Genomic DNA, 23,940 nt, shown 5'->3' on the forward strand with positions numbered 1-23,940 from the left:
CCGCAGCTTCCAAAGCTGCCTGCAGGGATGCCCTAGCAGCTGCTGTCCCTTCCTCCACTAGTGCCTTAAACGCCTTCCTATCATGCTCCAGGAGGGAGTCCTCAAACTTAGGCAGGGAGCCCCACAGATTGAATTCGTACCGGCCCAGGAGAGCCTGATGGTTCGCCATTCGTAACTGGAAGCTCGAAGATGATAAATTTTCCTTCCGAAAGAGTCCAGTCGCCGAGAGTCTTTGTTCTTTGGGGTCAGGGCTGGCTGACCGTGCTGTTCCCTATGGTTGACTGACTTGACCACCAAGGAGTTGGGCGCCGGGTGGGTATACAAATACTCGTGCCCTTTAGTAGGTACAAAGTACTTGCGTTCCACCTTTTTAGATATGGGGGCCAACGAGGTGGTGTTTACCACAGGGCATTTGAAATCTTAGCCACCCCTTCGTGGAGAGGCAAGGCCACCATACCTGGTGCCGATGGGGACAACACGTTAAACTGGGAGTCTAGGTGCTCCTCCATCTCCTCTGCCTGGAGGTGTAGGTTCACTGCCATCCTCTTTAATAGTTCTTGGAGGGCCCTAGAGTCCTCCTACTGGACATAGGGCGGCGGAGCCGCAATCTCCTCCTCCGGGCGGGGCAAAGAGGCCGGTGTGGTGCTCTGGGTGTCAGCTGGCACCGGAGGGTCCACCACCTGGTTGGACTCCGGGCATGGTGCCAAGGATGTATGTCCCATCAACTCTTTCCTTGGGGGTCTGGAGAGGGAGGCCGACGGTGCTTCCGAAGCTCCGGCCACCGAGCAAGCCCCCACCGGGGGCTGCGCCTCAGGCCACGGTGCCGACTCGTACCATTCGACCGGCCACGACGCTCGGTGCCACTGCACCTGCTGTGGCACTGGCAGGACCAGCTGTCCGGGTTGGCCGGCCTGGCCTATCGAGGGACGGCTATGGATGGAGACTGGGCTGGTGTAAGATCTGCTGCTGTCCCTGGACCGCGAGGAGTGGCAGTGCCAGGATCTATGATGGCCACGGGACCACAATCTCGACGTGGAGGACTGGTACCGACGGTAATAGCTGCTCCGCGAACTGCCTTGACGGGCGGAACCGCAACAGCGAGATGCCGGCAATTGACGCCCGGGGCTGCGATGTCTTGGTGGAGACTTGGAGCGGGAGGCCGAGTGGGAATTGCATCGATGATTGTGTCATGACCAACTGTGGTACCCTCTCCGAGATGGGGACCGACGGCGACGCCTGCCACGGTCCCGTCAATATTCACTCCTTGAGGACTAGCAGTGCCGAGAGTCCCGGATGGATGGAACCCAGCCAGACAGTCTGGCTGGCGTCGAGGGTGATCCACCTGGACTCTGCCCCGAGCAGTTGCTGGGCGGTGTTCGGCGTTGCGAACATTCCCTCAACCGAGACCGGTACAGGGCCGGAGGCGGCTTCGGGGATCCCAGCAGCAGCTTGCCTCTGGAGTGCGGGGCCGACATCGGGGGTGCTCCAGGCACCAAGATGGACATGATGTCCCGGGCCGCCTGGAGCGCTTCAGGCATGGAAGGCATCCGGACATCTGGAGAGGCCTGTTCCAAAGGGGCCGGGCTACTCCGCTCAGCCTGAGTCGGAGGCCTAGGGCACGGAGGGAATCGAGGACTGCCCGACATGGGCCTAGTCTCTGTCCCAGATTTCCCTCGGTGCTGCTGCGAGGAGGGAGTCTTCTTGGCCCTCTTGGTGTGCCGCATGGACAGGGAGCGGTGCCGACTGGTCGATGGTACCGGAGGGTCGCCGCGTACCGACGCCGCAGTGCTGGGTACTGGTTTGGAGCGGCATGCCGGGGTTGGGGTTAGCGCCGACTCCATCAGGATGGCCTGGAGCCTGATGTCCCTTTCTCTTTTGGTCCAAGACTTAAACGACTTACAAATCTTGCACCTTTTGCTCATATGGGTTTCTCCCAAGCAGTGCAAACAGTCTGCGTGCGGATCGCTCTTTGGCATAGAATGCCTGCAAGAGCTGCATGACTTAAACCCCGAGGCGCAGGGCATGCCCTGGCCTGGGCTTACTGACTAATTAAATTAACTAAACAGCTAACTACAGGTACTAATGTTGAACGAACGAACAGTTCTGGGGACAAGCTACAGCAAAGCAGGAGCAGAGCAGTTCCGACGCACCTTCACTGGCGGCAAGAAGGAACTGAGGGTGGGGGGAACACGCAGCTCCCCTTATACCGCACCAGGCAGGTGCCACTCCAGGGGTTGCGCGGGGCGCTCCCCTCTACAGGTACTGCTAGGGGAAAAACTTCCGCCACCAGTGCACGTGGCGAGCATGCACACCTATTGTGGAATACACATGAGCAATCACTCGAAGAAGAACCCCTTCTTCCACCCTCCCTGGAGGTAAGAGGGGGATAGAGACATTGTAAATCCTAAGGCAAGGGCATGCAATCCACAGGAACCTGGAGGTGGGTTGAAGAGCTTTATTTTGTTGGACTCTGTTACCCCGTAAGGGGGCGGACTCGACTGGTGACCTGGCCAGGGGGCTGAGTTGCTACCTACCAAATGCCACAGAGAAGGAGTGATTGCTGGTAGGGGACACTGAAGATGGGGGAGAGCTGGGAGCCAGTGACCTAACCATTAGGTGGCACCACTGGTAAGCCCAGACTCCTCACACCTGTTCTATTATGAATTAACTAGCAATCACTTTAGTTCTATGGAATTAGCTTATCATCAGATACCATCTCACATTTTAAAACAGTAAAGGTAATTATAAAGCAGGGAGGATGGGGTTAGATTGCATTTAGCTGATATTGTTGGAGACTTCAGATATAAGAAGCTGGGGTACAAAATCCATAGAGGAATTATAATGGGGCACTCAAGCCTCCATGCAAGGCAGGAAGAGGTTAATCAGTTACTGAAAGCCCAATTGGTCTAAACTGAGAAACCTGAGGCAGGAGCTAGGTTTTCATAGAGGAGCGAAACAAAAGAAAGAAAGAAAAAAAAAAAAAAAAAAGGAGGGCCCAGCTCAGGAATAGGTTGAGAGAGTGTGTGAGAGAGAATAGAGCTAAAATTCAGAGGGATCTTGATAAATTGGAGAACTGGGCTAAACTATTAAATGGAATTCAACAAAGATAAAAGTAAGATGCTGCGCTTAGGGAAGAAACATCAAATGCGCAAATACAGAATGGGGGAAAACTGGCTTTGCAGCAGTACATCTGAGAAGGATCTGGGAGTTGTAGTGGGTCACAACCTCAACATAAGTAGGACAATGGGTAGGCAGAGGGTTAGACTAGTTGAACCTTACGTTGACACAAATGTAAATCATCAAAAGTGTCAAATATGTGATTACATCTACATTTTAAATTTAGCGTATGTCTTCATCACAAATCTGCATTCCAACAATATTCCACCCACGTAGAGTTCTTTAAGAATATGTTAGGGCAGTATTATCAACCTTTACAGGCTGGCAACCCCTTATTCATAATCTCCTTACATTTGCTATAAGAGTAAAAAGAATATATCAGTGGTAATAATGATAATCCTGTACAATTATGTGTCTGTATTTCAAGAGGTTGACTGAAAATACTTGACATTGAAGGATATGGTTGTATGAGGAATGGGTGAGTGAGAATTTCTTTGCTTTATCATTGTAATACATTTTTCAATGCTTCAAAACCCCTGATTGCCTTTCGTAGCCCATCTGGGGGTCGTGACCCATTGGTTGAGAAACGGTGGGTTAGGAGCTTGGAGGTCTTTTTCATCCCTGTTATCCAACTTTGATACTTAGGAACTTTCCATGGAATTGTAAATGAGGTCTACAACTATTGCTTGAAAATATAATTACTGGAGAACCTCATAATAATACTGCATACATTAGGGGCAAAATCCTCCTCTTAAATTCATGACAAATTTTGATACCAATATTCTAATCTTCCTGGATCTGGAAAAACTCCCATTAAATGTCAATGGGGGATCAGTGCATGCAGAATAATACAGCTGAGAGTCATCATAAGGATCTGAGAGAGAAATTTTCTCCTTAGCTTTGCAACTCCTTCAAGGGGATGCTTTCAAGGTTAATTAACAAAAACCCCACAGCTCAGTTTCTGTTCCTCATCTAATCAGCTTGCTTGAGTTGACATTCTCTAAACCACAGACAACAAAGATGCACTAACTACTGCTCTATGTAAAGGAGAAATATCACCTTACAATTAAAAAAAAATCAAAGGGAAGTTAAATTAGATGGCAAGGCTTTGAATTTATACCAACTGCAGCCCAGCACAAAATGTACTGTAATCTACAGACTATAGACAATCTAAAAAAATCATACATAACAGCATTTACTTCTTCAGGACCACAACATGGCAATATGTTATTTACAAGCTGCAGCTAACTCTTTTTGTTTAGCTTGCCACATGGATAATATTGAGTAGGGCTGGGATTTTAAAGGTGCACAAGTGAGTTGCATACCCAAGTCGCATAGAAAGACAATAGGATTTGGGCACCTAACTCTCTCAGGCTCCTTTGAAAAATCCCACCCTATTACAATGTTATTGAATTCCTGAAAGTTTAAATCAGTTACAGTCCCTCCTGCAAACAGTGATTTTTTACAGTCCTCCCACCTTTCTCATATAGGTCCTCCATGGCTCTCCAGGTTTCAGCTCGGACCTCACGATTACTTTTACCAGGAACTTGTGCATCGGGCCAGTGTACCAAATAAAGATCTAAAAAGGAAACACAATCAATTTGTGTTTATTTATATAAAAAAAACCCCTCCAATGATGCAGCAGAGTAGTTGAATGGCATTCTTCAACGCTTAGCAATACAAACCACTCCTAATCTATTTCTATCAAAAGTTTATGACTATTACTAAGTGATCAGTAAGTATACTTCCTTTCTTGATTTCATAAACAACACCCTTTACTACATTAGGCCCCAATCCTGCACACATTTAATTAATTGATATTATTTGTATTGCAGTAGCATCTAGGAGCCCCAGTCATGGATCAGGGCTCTTACATACACATATGCATGGTGCTAAACTTTGAACATGAGTAGCCCCATTGAAATCAAAGGACAGTACTGTAATAAATATTATTCATAATAATAATGCTAAACCCACACCAACTCCAGTAGAAATTAACAAGATGCTGCAAGAATAGGATCAGATGGTTGCCTGAATATCTCAGAAGTGCTCAGCACCCTCAAGTCTGTGGGAGGTGAGGACGCTCAACACCACTGGTGGTGCATAGTACTTTCACAGGAGTGGGCCTTTGATGCCCACTGAAAGGAATACTACTGTTTATACATTTCTATGGGAAATTACAGTACAATCATTCCTTCATGCCGTTGTGTACTAGATTTGTTTGCACCAGATCGGATACATAAAACTTATAGCCCAGCTCTTTCACCAAAAATGACACATTTCCAATATAATTTAAAAAAAGGAATAATTTATACATACTGGCCAACATTTTCAAGCTTGGTTGCCTAAAGTCTGGCTGGTGAATCTGTATTTAAGAACCTAACTAGAAATCCCCTCAATTTCAAAGGTGATGAGCAAACTCAGCTCCCTCTGAAATCAATGAGCACTTGCATCTTTAGCACTTTTGAAAATGGAATTTGGAGTTGCTCAGTACCTTTGAAAATCAAGGTGTTTTTATTTAGATTCTTAAATATGGATTCAGGAGCCTAATTTCAGGCACCCAAATTTGAAAATGTTGGTCACCACCTTGTATTTTTAGTCCAGTGATACCCAGACAGCAGCTCATGAGCTGCAAGTGGCTCATTAATGTGTCTCCTGCGGATCTTTGCAGCACATGATATTAAAAAACTGTGATTTAATTATTAACCAATCTAAATTATTAACCAATCAGGATGCTTTTACTATGTTATTAACCAATTAAGTTATCAACTTGCATTAATTTAACTTATTTGCTGTGATAATATATTCCCCTATCATACTGTTTAAATATGAATACTATAGTAAATGAAAACAATGAATTCACATTACTTTGGCTCTTTTGGGTAATGCTGACCTCTAATTTGGCTCCTGAACCACTGTGTATCACTGTTCTAGTCTAAAACACAAACAGGAAAAGGAAAGAAGTGATTGGCTGAGGTGTGCGTCATTCATAACCATAGACATTCTTATGTTTAAAATAGCTGTCTCTTGTTGCTAGTTGCTATCTAGCCTTGGTGAAGGAATGAGAAATTGCAACTCTTCACAGTGAAAGTATTTTTCAGAATACACCACAACAATCACTTACAATAACTGTTTGTGGAAACAAGACTCCTCTGGCCTATTTTTTTTTAAATCTCTTAAAACTTAAGCCAAAGTATTGAGGATAGATGGCACACTGAGTTGGTACATTAGTCTTTAATTTCTAGGCAAGATAATTCAAAGATTGATGTAAGGGGACAAATACAAATAAGTTTGATGTTTTCATCCTGATCTTCATTTATCAGGGGGTAGCTGTGTTAGTCTGTATCCACAAAAACAACAAGGAGTCCGGTGGCACCTTAAAGACTAACAGATTTATTTGGGCATAAGCTTTAATGGGTAAAAAACCCACTTCTTCAGATGTGTCTTCATTTGTGCACAATCTAGCAAAATTGTCAAAACATGTGTGTCTGCTCTCGATAGGTATATGACTAGAATAACATAGGGTTTTGCATATTAGGACTAAGATGCATTGGCGGATGTATGTAGGGAAAGCTGCATACAAAACCATGAGCCAATACTTCAAATTCGTACTGAGGTGAGTAGTCCAACAGGCTTTCAAATAAGACTGCGTATATGAGTAAGGACTATATGTAAGGATTTGCAGAACTGGGATCTATCCCCCATTCAGGGATAATGCTATTAGTTCTTTTTATGCATTTACTCCCAAATTTAGAAAAGGAATTTAAGAACTGTAAATAAAATCTTTAATTTAAACATACAAGACAATTGCTACAACTGAACAGGGACAAGTTATTAGTACAGTTAGGGGCTGACCTCATCTGAAAGAAGGAAATTATGCATCTCTAATTGCTATGTTCTCCAATACAGAATAATCAGGACTGCTTAGGAATGCCAAAAAAACATATGCAGGGAAAGCTCAATATAACCACTAACTGCAACAGTTTTCTTGAAAAAGCCTGAATATCCAGCTATGCACCAGTCTGTAAATGTTCATGAAAATAGCTGCTCTGCAGATTTTAACATACAAAGATGCTTTGTATTCAGCCCGAGAAATTGCAACACCCAGAGAAGAATGACTTTTAACAGCTTTGAGAACTGTAAGACCTCTGGCCTTGTAGATCTCAGAAATGCAGCACATTTATCCTTCCTTGTGTTAGTGTCTCAAAGACTTCTTCTGATACAAACAGGATTAGCTGTCTTTCAGGAACCTTTTGTTTTAGAAGGGTGATGTTTCAACATCTGTGATGCCTATATCATATCATGATTTTATTTAAATAAAGATATTTCAGAAAGCCATAGGTGAACTTAAAATGAGTATAGTGTTGGCATGATAAAGCAATACTACTTGCAGATCTTCTCAGTCTGCAAATTCTTGGTGAAATTTACTTCAATTCAGAGATGAACAAGGCCATATTCATCAATTAAAACCTCTGCACTTAAGTGAATTTCAGCCTCTATGATTAAGTAAATGCAATCACAGCAAGCTAATTTTAAAAATCAAAACATCAAAAGGTACTCAGACATTGAGAAAATAGTCTATAAAAGGCTATACCATACTGCAATGTTTGAAATATACTTTGAAAGGCAGATTGTGGCTACTTACATGATGGTGTACAAAGGGTGGTGAAGCATATAAGTAGTCTTCTGCACCCTCCTTCTCTCCTTGTACAGGAACCAGCCCTTGAAGCCCTTTCTCCCCTAGGGCAAAGTTCATCCCAAAGCAGAGCACTCATACAAAATCTTATGCTCTATTTAAGGGGCAATTCTGATCCTAAGCAAGTCAATGGCAAAAATTCCATTGACTTCAATAGGGCCTGGATGTGGCCACAGGAGATTAACTGGTACCCTGTGCTCTGGGATGAATATCACCAGCAAGTGCAAGAACCCTTCCAGACTGGTACCTTTGACAAAGCTTGATATGTCAAAGGTGTGTGGATTGCACTCGCTATACCAGAGAACAGAACTGAGCTGGAGAGGGAAGGAAGTGCATACTGTACCCTTTCAAAGAGCGGTGGTGCTGCTACTCCAGTTTAATCTTTTACAGTTTATTCAGTGATAATATTTCTTTAATAGTCATTGAAATGGAGATCTGATTATGATTTATGGCATAATCATTGTGAATGCTCACTTTATATTTATGTTTGATTACAAATATTTGCACTGTAAAAAACAAAAGAAATAGTATTTTTCAATTCACCTAATACAAGTACTGTAGTACAGTCTCTTTATCATGAAAGTTGAACTTACAAATGTAGAATTATGTACAAAAAACTAACTGCACTCAAAAATAAAACAATGTAAAACTTTAAAGCCTACAAGTCCACTCAGTCCTACTTCAGCCAATCACTTAGACAAACAAGTTTGGTTACAATTTGCAGGAGATAATGCTGCCCACTTCTTGTTTACAGTGTCACCTGAAAGTGAGAACAGGCATTTGCATGGCACTGTTGTAGCCAGCGTCGCAAGATATTTATGTTGCCAGATGCACTAAAGATTCGTATGTCCCTTCATGCTTCAACCACCATTCCAGAGGACATGCATCCAAGCTGATGCTGAGTTCTGCTTGATAATGATCCAAAGCAGAGTGGACGGACGCATGCTCATTTTCATCATCTGAGTCAGATGCCACCAGCAGAAGGTTGATTTTCTTTTTTGGTGGTTTGGGTTCTGTAGTTTCTGCATCGGAGTGTTGCTCTTTTTAGACTTCTGAAAGCATGCTCCACACCTTGTCTCTCTCAGATTTTGGAAGGCACTTCAGATTCTTAAACCTTGGGTGGAGTGCTGTAGCTGTCTTTTGAAATCTCACATTGGTACCTTCTTTGCGTTTTGCAAATCTGCTGTGAAAATGTTCTTAAACCAACAGATGCTGAATCATCATTCGAGACTGCTAACACATGAAATATATGGCAGAATGCAGGTAAAACAGAACAGGAGACAAGGAGTTCACTCACAAATTTAATTAACGTATTTTTTTTTTAAACAAGCGTCATCAGCATGGAAGCATGTCCTCTGGAATGGTGGCCGAAGCATGAAGGGACATAGAAATGTTTAGCATATCTGGCATGTAACCTCCTTGCAATACTGGCTACAAAAGTGCCCTGCAAACGCCTGTTCTCACTTTCAGGTGACATTGTAAATAAGAAGCAGGCAGCATTATCTCCTGTAAATGTAAACAAACTTGTTTGTCTCAGCGATTGGCTGAATAAGAAGTAGGACTGAGTGGACTTTAGGCTCTAAAGTTTTACATTGTTTTGTTTTCGATTGCAGTTATGTAACAAAAAAATCTACATTTGTAAGTTACACTTTCATGATAAAGAGATTGCACTACAGTACCTGTATGAGGTGAATTGAAAAATACTACTTCTTTTATCATTTTTATAGTGCAAATATTTATAATCAAATATTATATAAATTGAGCACTGTACACTTTGTAGTCTGTGTTGTAATAGAAATCAATATATCTGAAAATGTAGAAAAACATCCAAAAGTATTTAATAAATTTCATTTGGTATTCTATTGTTTAATAGAGCGATTAATCATGGTTAATTTTTTTAATTAATCACGTGAATTCGCTGTGATTAATTGACAGCCCTAGTATATATATGTGTTTGCGTGTGTGTGTGTATATGTATATATATTATGTGTATATACACTTGGTAGTGTATATATATATACACACACACTACCAAGTGTATATACACATAATATACACACATTGATTTGCCCAAATGTTTTTATCTTTTGAGGATTACATGAACACAAAAATTATTGATTTAACAAATTTCTGTTAGGAAATCAGTATTAAATAATACAACAAAATACTCTTGGTCCACTGGACTGGCACGTTTTGAGAAGAGCTCCCATGACCAAAATGATTTGTAAATTGTGAGTGGCCATTTTACTAGTTAGCTGTAAATTAGGTAATAGTTTAAATAGCAATGTTAAAACACAGTCTGTTAAAAAAGCAGGAGACAACATCATTCCTGAATAAAGCAACAGTGTTGAAGACTGAATTCTGCTTCCCGGCCACTAGTGCAAATGGAATCACTAGCTAATTCATTTTCAAAAGTGCTTGCTTAGAAAATCCAAATTAATGTATTAATGTATGTCACTTAAATGCAGAATTAAGTAATAGTTGCTATGATTCCTAGCTGTATATAAAAGAAATTACTTTTTGCATCAAGGAAGAAATCAAAGTAATTAACAACCATTTAACTACTTTTAAAACACAAGATGCTTTGGCTATGAAATTTGTTTCAAGCACCCTTTAAAGGCAATCAAACTGGAATAATGCAGTAGTAAATATGGCCCTGAGGCTGGAATATCAAAATATGGCACTGTAGGTAACCCTAATAAAAATCAGTGTATGGAGTATTTTTAGATTGTGATACTTAAGTCACTTGGTGGGTCATTATTTTCTTAGTTGTTGTCATGTCCAGAGACAACAAAGCCCAGGAAAGCTCATCTTCATTCAAAATGCAAGTCTAGTTTTACACAGTTAAAAGTCAGTAGCATGCTTGTTAGTGGAAATAAAGTTTGTGATTCCACTCAAATTCTCAACCCAATAAAAGGCATACAGCTAACAAGAATCTGAGGTTCAACACAGACATGAGGAAAACAAAATAGTTTATGAATTCAGTAACCCACAAAGCATACTCAGAAAGAAATTATTTGGGGGGCTGTGTCCAAATCCAAAGGAATGTATTCTTGTATTGCCAAACCTATAAGATTTGCTGCTATTCCATACTGGTTTATCATGGATGCCAGACACTAATCTTAAATGGAAAGAGCAAGGACCACATTTAGAAAATGCAAGTAATGGAATATTTGTTTTAACCACTGCCCATAAATAATACACATTTCCAGTTTCTCATGGATATATAATCCACTAATTAAAAAAAAAACAAAAAACCAGGAACACTGCTCTCCTAATACCATTTGTTCAAAAGTGCTCATTGGAAAGGCTCTGTAACAAAATTTTGCTTGGAGCACTTTGTCTTAAAGCACTGACTGGTTTATATTAGCAACAATATGAGAATTCTTTAGACTATTTCATATAACTTCTTATCAGTTACTACTATTTTAGACTGTGATCCTATAATTTGTTCTGCATGGGCAGACCCATCAGTTCTCACCAAGCCTCACTGAAGTCAATGGGGCTTTGCATGGAATCAGAGGTTCTATGTGGTTAAAGAAGTTTCTGGGGCTTTAGTGTCTTTTCAATTTTCAGTCATACTAAATAGTCAGATTTGCTCTATAATATAAAAATATAAATTGTAAAAACAAAGGCACTGTTTGAGTATCTTCCATCTTATTGCATCATCCATGTATCTTTTATAGAAACTATTAGAAGAAAAGAATTCTTGTTAATATATTATAATACAATCAAGAAAATTTCATTTAGTGTTTTACCCTGCTCCTTAGTCCATATACCCTTCTCTCACAGAAGAATTGCTGGTTTCAGCAATTGTATCAGAGATGCTCATAAAAAAAACAATTTGCTTTCCTAAATAAGCTTGGACACGCATTGCCTTATCATCACCACAACTTTTCTCATCATATATTTTCATACCCTGCCTGTTCATAAGAATGAAGAAGACTGGTCTGTGGAAGGCCGACATAAAATAAGGTGCATGCTCATGAATGAAAATAGAGCTGGTATATCTAATTTTAGGTATACCAGCCTTTAACCCGATCCCTTTATGTAGGTCTCTGCATTGTGGTTACATTCATAAGATTTGTGAGAAGTTTCAAGTTTGGGAGGGGGGGTGTATTCTCAGAAGATTTCATACTTTTGCACTGTCAAAACACTTGTAATTTTATGGCAAAAGATGCTCCTGATAGTACTTTTTGCCTCAAAGTCCATCAAAGCACCCTAGAAACAGAAGTAAATTGTAATAATCGGAATTCAATCCAAATTTATTCCAGCTAATAAATGTGAAATAATCACAGATTTGCCATGACAAAAAAACAGTAGCTCATAATTTTAGTTGAGTCTCTCCACCCTCAAAAGTCATGTCATACATTTTGTCAAACGTGTTAAGTGCTTTAATTTAAAATTTTATTAAAGGTATAATAAACCATTCTAATAAGAAAAAAACATAATACACTTAGATTATTGATACAATTCTCATAAAAAAGTTAACAGGTCTTGTTTTCCTAAGGAATGTTACACAGTCCCACATTACATGGTGTTATAGAATTATCATAATTTCTAAATGCATTTTATTAAATGCAGAAGCATTATTTGTTGGTAAGACAGACAGAGATAGTGCAGCATCCATTTTTACTAGGTTAGTGTTTAGAAGGCTATCTTCACAACCATAAGGACTATAATCATATGGCCTGATTTTCAATTCCTATTGACTCTAATAGGATTTGTGAATGTTCAACTCCTCTAAAAGTCAGGCCCCTTTTAAAATTAAAGTTAAAATGTCTCTGCAGGAGTAGCTATGATTTTTTAAATTTAAACTGCAAAAAACTGTGGAATCTGTTAACAACCACAATAGAGTGACAAATGACCAGCCTGAGTTATGACTATGTAATCACAGCAAATTGAAAAGAGAGAACTTATATCAGCTAGATTCTGCCTGGCTTTTAGGTGGGTACAAAACACACTTAAGGGATGGGCCGAACTGCAGTTTCTATTCTTTCCGGTTATTCTCCTGGGGGTACACTGCACCCCAAAGGTGGCAGGAAAAGGTAGAACTATGGCTGGAGCTATGGCTAGTCAGTTGTCAGCAGAGATGGCTCACCATGCAAAGGGAGTATGCTTCACCCCTTAAAGTAGTGCAGCAGTTTGTGTGCTCCTGTGGACAGTGGGGGACTCTGGGAGACAGTTGCATGTGCAGCACAAGGGAGGTGTGGCTTTCTCCTGCCCTCAAAGGAAGGCTGTAGCTAAATGTCACAATCCTAAAAATAAAAGGCCTGATCCTTACCTCATTTACACAAATGCAAATTAATATCTCACAAGATGTCAATGAAATTACACCAGTATAAACGTGATGTTAACAAGAGGAGACTCAGCCATGAGGTTCCCAAATTAGAAGATTTGAACATACGTAACAAACACAAGCTATCTCACTCGCTCTCCTTCTCTCATGCCATTCCGGGGACTAGATGGTAACAGCAACTAAAATACTTCTGCCACCTGAAAATAAGTTTTTCAATGCAACTATTCCTGGATCAACAAACCAAAAAATAATGTATCTGCTGATTATTTGTATGAGTTCTCAGTCTTATCAATTTAGTACCCAAAAAGGATACAAAAGTTTGCAGTATTCAAATAAATTATCCAAAAATGATTTTCTGGAGTTGGATCAAGTTTTCTCTCATCAGCATTCAGCACCAGTGCCACAGCAAGCAGAATAACAAGAGAGGAAATACAAAACATGAGGAGCGGATGAACTAAAGGGAGAGCAGTGATGAAGAAAATATGTTCCTTCTTAATTTAGTTAGCAAGGACAAAGTCATGGACTGCAGTTCCTTATTTTTATTTATGAGAGCATCCTTCCAGTGATCAGTATCTGTACTGCATCGAAGTATGGAAGTCGCTTTAGAACATTTCACATTAGTCTGTAGGAAACCACTGATGGATTCATTTGTACAATTAACAGAACTAGAACACACCATGTGTGCACAGACATATGTCACAATCTTTTATTGCATACACTATGGTAGCTCTGATAAATTATTTGGATTCTCTTTTTGTTCACCTTACAACACACTCAGGAGCAAAACCCTAAGCCCAGCACTCAGTAAATATTCCACAAAACCTTTGTGTGTATTATTATTATTATTATTTTTTACAAAAGCTGTTTGTTTCTGCCTTACAGTTTATTTATTGGTGATGGTGGTGGTGCAGGAAGCGGAAGAGGAGCAAAGGGAAGGTTTTCAGTGCCACCGCTGATAAGTTTGACCGTTACATTTATTTTCTTTGGCAGTCAACACTGACATTTTGGTCTAAGCTTCTACAATAAGATAATCTTAGATTGTTATTTTTCATTTCCTCTCCCCTTTCTTTTCCTCCTTTCAGCTCGGAAAGAGAAAGTGCCCCCCACTCCCCAAAAAAAGCTTTTAAAATACTCCCCATTTTTATTTCTATGACATCCTCCTATTGCTATCAAAAGATAATTGGCAACTAACTAGTGTCACCATTACAGCTTCTTCTTACCTAAGATAATATTCTATGTTCTATGACATGAGCTCTGGTGGCAGCCATGTCAGTTTCCCTAATTATGATATACTATACAGTAGGTACATCACTAGGATAGAATTTTTAAAAGTGCCTAAATCTCACTGATTTTCAATGGGACTTAGATGTCTACATCACTTGAGCTCTTTTGAAAATTGTACCCAAAGTCTATGGCATCAGATAACAAGCAAGCTAGTCAAAACTTGTTAAAACATATTCATAATTTTAGAGAAAGTTTAAAGGGTGACATTTTCAAAGGTGAACCCATATTTTCAGATTGGACATTTCAGAAATTATAATATACCATGCAAGCAACCAGGACTTTAAGGGTGAACTTATTTTAAAGTTTATACAGCAATCTTTGTTTCCTTAACCAAAACATCTGAACTGTTGTATAGCTGATCCCCAACTCAATTTAACTATTAAATGCAATTTTACAAAATTCATTCTAGTCAATTAAAAAAAGATCTTGCAACAGCTACAGTTCTAGGGCCATATTCTGTGCCCTCAGTTACATACATGCAACCCTCATGAAGATCAGTTGGGACAAGAGGTTTGCAGACATATAAACTAGGGGAAGAATTTGGCACCCGTGGTCTATCTCTGTTATGAAGTCCATCCTAGAATTTATTTATCTTCCCCAACACTCACATGGGAGGCACAATAAATTAACAACATAAAAATGTCATACCGAGGTACTGAACACCAAGTCTTTTGCATGATTCCAGGCAGGCTTGTTTTGTGTTTTCATAGCCATAGTCGCTATGCCAGAGTTTGGTAGTTATCCAGAGGTCCTCTCGCTTCACATCACTTTCTTTGATAGCTTTCTGAAGGAGTGATTCACAGCCGTATCTTTTTGCTGTATCAATATGACGAATGCCACATTTTTGTAGTGCATACACCACAGCATCATGGGAATATCCACCTTGATGGGATGTACCTAAGCAAAAGTTAATAGGCGTGAATTGTTATTACTTAGTGATAACAGAATTTTGCCAGATTTTTCAGCTTGCAATTTTTGCTGTTGTGACAATTAACACAGTGAGTCCCCAAATAATTATACAAAAGAAATGGGAATTGAACAAGAGCCTATACTAAAAAAATACAGACCCTAGGAGAACACAGGGTCTAATTCTGATCTCATCTACATTGGTGTAAATCAGGAGCAACTACACTAAAATCATTGGCATTTCAGCAGTATACAACTGTAAAAAAGTGAGATCAGAATCAGGCCTATAGGATTTCATGACCTATGAGCATACACTACTATAATTAGTTACTTCTGAAACCAGTATCTTTAGAGAAGGACAGAGACAAGTTATATACAGTATGGCAAATAAATATAAACCACATTCATTCTCCATGTTGGGTGTAATATATATATTTATATGGTGAAAATATTAATTAAATATTAAAGTAAAAAATGAAAGTATCAGTATGTCACTTCTTAAAAAGAATGAGTTAGATTCAGCAATTTGCTGTGTAAGAGACAAATCCTGAGGTCTTTACTCCATCAAATTCCATGGAGTCCCAGGTCAATATTACACTACAATACTACATAAAGGGCCATATTAATCTCCAGCGTAAACAGTGTAATTCCCATATAAATTTCCCAGCCAAATTCATTGAACCGAAACAGTAGTGTAAGTTACAGATGGGATAGCACAGTGGTTCTCAATTGGTAGTCTGTGGCCCCCTGGGGGTCCGCGAGGCCTTTCAGGGGAGCCGTGGAGCTCCGCAGCTGAAACCCAGTGCTCTGAGCCCCAGTGCTGAAGCCAGGAGCAGCATGGGGCTGAAGCTGGCGGCCCCCCTGCCCCAGCCAGGAGTGGCATGGGGCTGAAGCCAGTGCCTCTCCCCCCCCAGCCCCTAGAACCAGGAGCGACATGGGGCTGAAATCAGCAAACCTCCCCCAGCCCAAGCCAGGAGCAGCAGGGGGCTGAAGCTGGGAGCCCCAGCACTACCGACCCCCCCACCCCCACTGAAGCTGGGAGCTGCACTGGGAGCCCCCCCTCACCCATATAGAGCCCCTATCTACCCCCTGCCTGCACGCTGAGCTACCCCCCAGCCTGCACACACCCCTACCTACCCCCCGCCTGCACACATCCCTATCTACCCCCTCCCTGCACCCTGAACAGTTTTCAAACTTTTTGAACTGAATACCCCTTGGAGTTATATATTTTGGTTGCATTCCCCCACAGCCCAGACAAGCTGGGTGGCCTCTTGAGGGAATCAGGGGGTGGAGGTGGTGCTTCCTCCCTGGACTGTGCTGTGTGGAGCTGGCTCAAGTCCTACCAGCCTTCCCCGCCGCACCCAAATAGAAGTAAAACTATTCCTATGCCTTAGGGTCCACCCGGAGTCTGTTCCCTGCACTCCCCCAGCCCCCATTCCCCTGCCAGGCCCTGGCGTTTTTACAGCATGTTGAGTGGGGCCTCAGCAACAAAAAGGTTGAGAGCCCCTGGGATAGAAAATGGACATAAATGGGGTTTAAATGATAAGACAGTGTAATCTGCACTGCCTAGGCATTCATTGGATGTACTAAATAAATGTATTTTACATGTCAAGGGGATGGAAGGATGAGAATACTTAACAGGAAAAGCCATTAGCAGAAGGTCTATTAGATAAAGAGTGTTTGTGAGTGTGAAGAAGGAGCTGTTTTATCTTCTATCTTCCTATTAGTTGTTTTTCCTGCTAAGAGCCACCCACCCCTTCACAGTCTTTTCCCAACAGCAATATTTTCCACAATCTCTGTTTGGGGAACTCATAAAAATGAGTTTCTAAGACTATGACTGCTATCAAAGGCCCTAGTCCTGTAACTGACAGTGGGCAGGCAGATTGCTGCATCCGCATTAAGGCTCCTCATTGGGGCTCTCCATGGGCACAGCAGTCTGCCTGCACAATACAAATTGCAGTATCAGGCCCTACATGATAACCAAGTCATTGTTGAACCTAAAAGGGATAAAGGACTCCAGGTTGCAGAAGAATATTATTCAAGTGACGTATCCCCTGCTGGTTTTCTCCACCTCCAAACCTTTTTCATTTTACACTGAACACAAAGATCCACACCTTTACCAGATAAGTATACTGTATATATCAGGGGTGGGCAAACTACGGCCTGCCAGCCATTTTAAGCCAGCCCTCAAGCTCCTGCTGGGGAGCAGGGTCCGGGGCTTGCCCCCCTTCGGCGCTCCAGCTGGGTAGCAGGGTCGGGGGCCGCTCCACGCATCTCCCAGAAGCAGCAGTATGGCCCCCCTCCGGTGCTCCAATGGGAGCTGCAGGGGCAGTGCCTGCCGATGGGCAGTGTGCAGAGCCGCCTGGCTGTGCCTCCACGTAGGAGCTGGAGAAGGGACATGCCGCTGCTTCTGGGTGCTGCTTGAGGTAAGCGCCGCCTGGAGCCTGAACCCCTGAGCCTCTCCCCTGCCCCTACCCCCTGCCCAGCCCTGATCCCCATCCTGCCCTCCGAACCCCTTGATCCCAGCCTGGAGCACCCTCCTGCACCCCAAACCCCTCGTCCCCAGCCTCACCCCAGAGCCCGCACCCCCAGCCGGAGCCCTCACTCCCCCGCCCGCACTCCATCCCTCCTGCCCCGAGCCCCCCCCACAACCTGAATGCCTCATTTTTGGTCCCATCCCCAACCAGAGCCCTCACCCCCTCCTGCACCCCAACTCCAATTTTCTGAGCATTCATGGCCCGCCATACAATTTCCATACCCAGATGTGGCCCTCAGGCCAAAAAGTTTACCCACCCCTGGTGTATAGTCACTAGGGTTATCACAAGGGAGAATTACGGGAAATATATAAAATAATAGTGTTTTTTCTACCCTCACCCTAGTATCCACTATTCCTGGATAGGGGGAAAAGTGGGAGTCACTGCCCACCCTGGTCCATGAGACTCTGCCTCTTGGAACTTTCTAAACCCCAGTGGTTGTCAATCCATGGCCCATGGGCTGCTTGCAGCTCAATCAGCACACAGATGTGGCCCATGCGACATCCTCAGGGTCATACAGTTAGTATATATATTGCATGGATGTGGCCCACATAACACACAGAGAACAGCATATGTGGCCCACAATGGTAAATACGTTGGGAATCACTGTTTTAAACAATCGATGTTGGAGTGAGAAGAGTTTAGGGAATTCCTATGTTGCATGAATAAAGCAAGCTAGATTCTCCTAAAATTCTTGTAACAATATGTCCAATCACTATCTCAGAATGAAGGTCATGATACTGTAGCTGCCTAATCTCTCCCATTACACCATGCCAATTTTAAACAAAACAGATTTAACCTGATAGGTGTACTAACTTTAAGTTGATGTAACATCACTGACTTCAGTGGAGGGACTCCTGATTTTAAACAGTGCAAGTAGAATCAGGCCTAATGAATGGATAATACTGTACTGTTGCACAGCAAATCTTTTACTTCTTCAAATATGAAATAAAGTTTAATATTTTAAAAGTGAAAAAACACGGGGCGGGTGTTAAACACTGGCAGTAAATATGAATAATATGAGAGTTTGTTCACAGAAGATCCAGAAATGAGTATGCGTATATTTGTTTCACATTAAAATTCACAAAGCTAAAACAAATTATGTTCATATACTAGATGTTGCAAAAGCTTCATATTAACTGTTTAGACATTTTAAATGAATATATATTACCACACTTTAACCATTTAAAAAGAATATCCTTATATAATTACACCATGAGATGTTAAAGGAATGTAGAATTATATAACTACCACAGAAAAGTTACTACACTTTTACATAATGATCTTTTCACTTTTAATAAGCTACTCTTGACACCAAATAAATTAGGTTGTAACTATTGTGTCTGTTTGTGGTTGAATAGACATTTCCAAGTACGGAATGAATGAAGTTCATTCAGAGGTCTTGCACATGGGCTCAGACCCTTTTCATGCATAATGCATTCAAGTAAGAATATTTAGGACGCATAAACTTTTACTTTTTTAACCCTTTTATGATGGGGAATTGTGGAGATTTCAGTTTGTTATTGTTTCTCTTCTAATGATCGAGTGTGTAATACGTTCAGAGGAAATTAACAGACAACGGGGAGGAATTCTCTGAATACAGTATCTGTAAATTAAAATTAGCCATATCGTATAGCTACAGAAAATGTAAAAAGTCCCTCAGCAATTAGAGAGAGTAGTAAATACTATGAACAACTGAAATCATGAAAACCAGGAATTAAAGAACTAATAATGCTACTCAGACTAGGGATTCTAGGAATTGCAGGCTTCTCACATTGTTCATACTGTTGCAGTACCACATGTGCTGTAATTCAGAAGGGCACAAAGACGAGTTAAGGATAGAGGTATAACCTTAACTCTGAACTTATTTATTTTTTCTTTATGTTTGGTTGGTTGGTTTTTTTTAAAATGTTTATCGTTAAGTCAGACTTTTACCATTATTTGAATGTACTATCTGGGTCTGTTGTTGTTTAACATCTTTATTTACTACCTGGATGTAGGAATAGAGAGCACACTGATCAAGTTTGAACATGACACAAAGCTAGTGGGGGTTACCAATACTTTGGAGGATAGAGCTAAAATTCAGAGGGATCTTGATAAATTTGAGAACTGGGCTAAACAATTAAATGAAATTCAAAGGTAAGATACTACACTTAGGGAAGAAAAAACAAACACACAAATATAGAGTGGGGGGAAAGTGGCTTGGCAGCAGCACTACTGAGAAGGATCTGGGAGTTGGATCACAACCTCAACATGAGCCAGCAATGCAACGCTGTTGCAAAAAATGCAAATACAATTTTAGGTTGCATTAGCAGAGGCACAGCATGCAAGTAACAGGAGGTGATAGTACTGCTCTACTCGGCGCTGGTGAGGCCTCAGCTGGAGTACTGTGTCCAGTTTTGGTCACCAATGTATAGAAAGGATGTGGAGAAACTGGAAAGGATCCAGAGGCAAGTGACAAAGACGATCAAAGGGATGGAATGCAAGCTATATGAGCAAAGGCTGAAGGAACTTTACTTTGGAGAAGAGGAGATTAAGGGGGGGATATGATAGCAGTCTTCACATACTTGAAAGGCTGCCATAAAAAAGATGGAGGAAAGTTGTTCTCTCTTGCCACAGAGGGCAGGACAAGAGGCAATGGGTTCAAACTACAGCATAGCAGCTTTAGATTAAATCTCAGGAAAAACTTCCTAACTGTAAAAACAGTAGGACAATGGAACAGACGCCTCGGGAGGTTGTGGAAGCTTCTTCGCTGGAGGTTTTCAAAAGGAGGCTGAATAGTTTAGACACAACAAATCCTGCATCTTGGCAGGGGATTAGACTAGATGACCCTTGGGTCCCTTCTAACCCTACGGTTCTATGATTCTTTAAAGTAATTTCTTTTTGGAGCATTTGGTGCTAACTTTTGTTTCAGATATATAACTAATTCCCACAGAGTTGCATGTATGTATTTCAAGAAAAAATGTGGCCCTTTGTTTTTCACAAGTTTAAAATAATAATCTGCAAGACTAGACAATCATTCTACCTCTTCTTCACCCAAAAAGCTCTTTGCTGTCAATGCATTTTTTCTTTAGAGTCCTCTGATCAACCCAATATATGAATTAATTACATTTGATTAAGAGACAACACCAGACAAGTTTTCCTCAATTAAAGAAACCACATGCATGGGTTTTCATGCAATTTGATATTAGCAATTCAATCATTAAAGTCTGTTCAGTTGAGCCCTTGCTCTGGCACTCCAGGAACAGTGCCACACAAGAATCCAACTACACCAAAGTTCAGGTGGCCAGAGGAACTGTTTTTATAATGTAGTTGGTAAAGGCTGAAGAGCAATTATGAGAGGGATAACATGCTAAAGAGCAAAAAATTAAGTAACCTCCATCCCCTTCCCCCACCTAGAGTTTGCTGTCCAAATCTCAGCAGGTCTACCAAGCAGCTCCCTTACCCTTCTCTCTCCTCCTTCACTGGAAGTTGTAGATATTTTGCTAGAGATGCTTTGGGTCAATAGTAATGTAAAGGAGTACCAGGCACTACTTTTTTTCCTTGGAGAACTAGATCCTAAAGCTGTGTGTGCTAATATGAAAAATGATCCAGTTTCATATTAATTTATAACCTTGTAATATCTAAAATAATAGGGTCTGATTTTCCACTGTGGTACTCTTGTTTTACTATTACTAACTTTATGTCCTTGAAGTCAATGGGTCTACGTACATGTGTAAGTCTTTACATGACTCTGACCATGGGAAAGAAAAGCATATGTAGAGTCCATGAGCATGCTAATTTATCAGAAGTTATCTGATCTGGTATCTGATTAATTACTCAACCAGAGCATTCTTATTACATTAAACTGCATTAAAATTAAACAGTGATATGTCTGTTTTTGCATTACTTTTAACACAGTGTAAAAAAGTTTAAAAAGTGTAACTAAAGATGCTATCACAGAGCCAGACAGCCTCATGTTAACTTTCTACACCTACTGCAGTACTAACCACAAACACTCTTATTGCTATATGATGGTTTATGTTTCAATAACAGGGTCACTTACTATGAAAGCTGTATTTAGCATCCCATCATAAGTAATTCATTGTGTCTTATCTGCTTTGGAACAGCACAGAGATTTCATATGTATCAGCTGGACTCAGAAAGTTTCATTTTGTTATGAAATTGTCACTCTATATAATTTTCACACAATATTTTTATATTAATCTCATTTTAGGACTCAATATATGTTCCAAATAAATCTAGATTTTGCTCAAGTGAGGAATACATTGACAACTTGCCAGAAATCCAAGAGCAGCAGCTAACATACGTACAATGGAGAACTGCAGCTCCTCTCATCTTTAATACAGAAGTGCAACCCAGGGAAATGATAGGACTGTAGTAGAACTGTAGGGAAATTTCAATAAAAAAATGGAAACAAATTTTTGATCATTTTCATGTATTCCCCCCCACCCCATTTCCAAACCAGCTTTAGTGTACAGTCTCTATATGCCACAAACTCTATATTATAAATGAGGGAAGACACTGGTCAGATTGTGTTATATGGACAATGCTTTGGCCAACTCTGCAGAAGTAAATCAGTTAAAAGAAAAGAAGTGCACAGCCCAAACAGATGTTAAGATATCAGAGGCATACTCGGGCACAGCAGAACTACAGTCTTTTTTTTTTTTTCCTGAGCAGAGAGTTCCCTTTTGTGAGGATAGAGCACTAAGATACCAATGCATTATGCAACCTGCAATAAAAGTGATGATATGCTGTCATTGCCAAACCCCATTAATGGGGCTCGCCTCCCTCCCTTTTTCCTCTCTGTGTGACTAGTGGAGGCAAAAGGTAGTAAAGGAATAAGGAGAGGAAAGCCAAGGGTTACAACAATAAGACCTTGAAGTTACTTTAAGTTAGGCCTGGACACATCTCAAATGGCCAATTACATCTTTTTTATTGTAATTATTATTATTGCTTACTTACTTGTTGTGGCCACTGTGAAAGATATTAATCTTAAGAGGGTTCTGAATGAAGATAATGCAGTGGCTTGGTGGATCCCAATTGGTAGGGTATTCCACATGTAGAGAGCTGTGTGGATAAAGTCACATGGTGACTTGTGAGAGAAATGGACAATCAGGGTATCTATGGCTGGTGTCATTCACAGATTGGAAGGGCAGTGCAGAAAGGAAGAAGCTTGAGAAGTCAGAAACTAGGTAGGAGGAGAGAACCAGAAGAAGGAGAGACAGGAAGAGGAAAAAGAGAGCAGAGTAGGCAAACAGGACAGAAAATGGCAAAAAATAAAGAAGAGGTGCCGCAAACAGTAGCTTTTATCCATAGAGACAACAGGCACTGCCTCATTTATAGCTGATCCATGCATTTACGCAAACAACATGGAAAATCTACATTGTTCCACTTAAGATAAAGATAAAATCCACTGGGGAGAGGATTTTTGGCATTGAGACTGCATCTTTTTCGAGAATATTTCAGGGAAGGGCAGCTAGAGCTCCCCCACATGCTTTTTCTTCTCAAAAATTCACTTTTTTCCTTCTCTTCCTACACACACATTTAATTTGAAAATCAGCACAGTATCAATGTTTATGTGCAACTCAAGTGGACTTTGCTCTACACTTTATTAAGGGCCTGAGAACTTGCCAAACTCCTGCTGTACTCGTTTAAAATAAATATTATTTTCTGTTGGTGGGCATAGATATTTCAAACTTCCCAACATAAAAACCTGCCACTACAGCCTGGCTGCTGTTTAAAGTCTTGTCTACACTAGGGGTGAAATCCTGCCCTACTGAAAACAGTGTGGGATTTCACCCAAGGACACCAAGCCTTTGCTCACAATGGTTTTCAGCAATGATTGCCCCTGAAGTGGTAATTAAAATGATTTAATAAAAATGGTTTTCAATACCATTTCCAAGGATAGTTGTGGTCTTATTGGAAGCCAACCTTTTTTTAATCTAAAACTCTTTAGAGAAAAGTATTTCTCTTAAGGAACAATGAAGAAATATGTAAAATGTAACTAGAGAAACCAACCTGAACTTACTTTCACCTGTGGGAGAACTTAAGGAAGAGGAATTTTACATATCTATATTTTTTTCAGCTCTGTTTGCGGGATT

At 40.9% G+C, this 23,940-nt stretch overlaps 1 protein-coding gene across 6 annotated transcripts in view; it reads right to left on the reverse strand.

Moving 5' to 3' along the window:
* Window positions 1-23,940, reverse strand: part of LOC117881426 (uncharacterized oxidoreductase ZK1290.5-like) — an 81,124-nt gene that overhangs the window by 43,210 nt on the left and 13,974 nt on the right. For 5 of the 6 annotated variants that reach the window (XR_004646784.1, XM_034778679.1, XM_034778680.1 and 2 more), the window contains exons 2-3: window positions 15,045-15,293; window positions 4,595-4,696 (exon numbers count right to left, since the gene is read on the reverse strand). Coding sequence is in view for 5 of the 6 variants with exons in the window: in XM_034778679.1 (XP_034634570.1) it covers window positions 4,595-4,696; window positions 15,045-15,293 (351 nt within the window). In the remaining variant the exon portion in view is untranslated. The remainder of the gene's footprint in view (window positions 1-4,594; window positions 4,697-15,044; window positions 15,294-23,940) is intronic. The other variant, XM_034778683.1, reaches the window with a different exon arrangement.

Source organism: Trachemys scripta, chromosome 8 (genome assembly GCF_013100865.1).
Source record: "Trachemys scripta elegans isolate TJP31775 chromosome 8, CAS_Tse_1.0, whole genome shotgun sequence".
Lineage (NCBI taxonomy): Eukaryota > Metazoa > Chordata > Testudines > Emydidae > Trachemys > Trachemys scripta.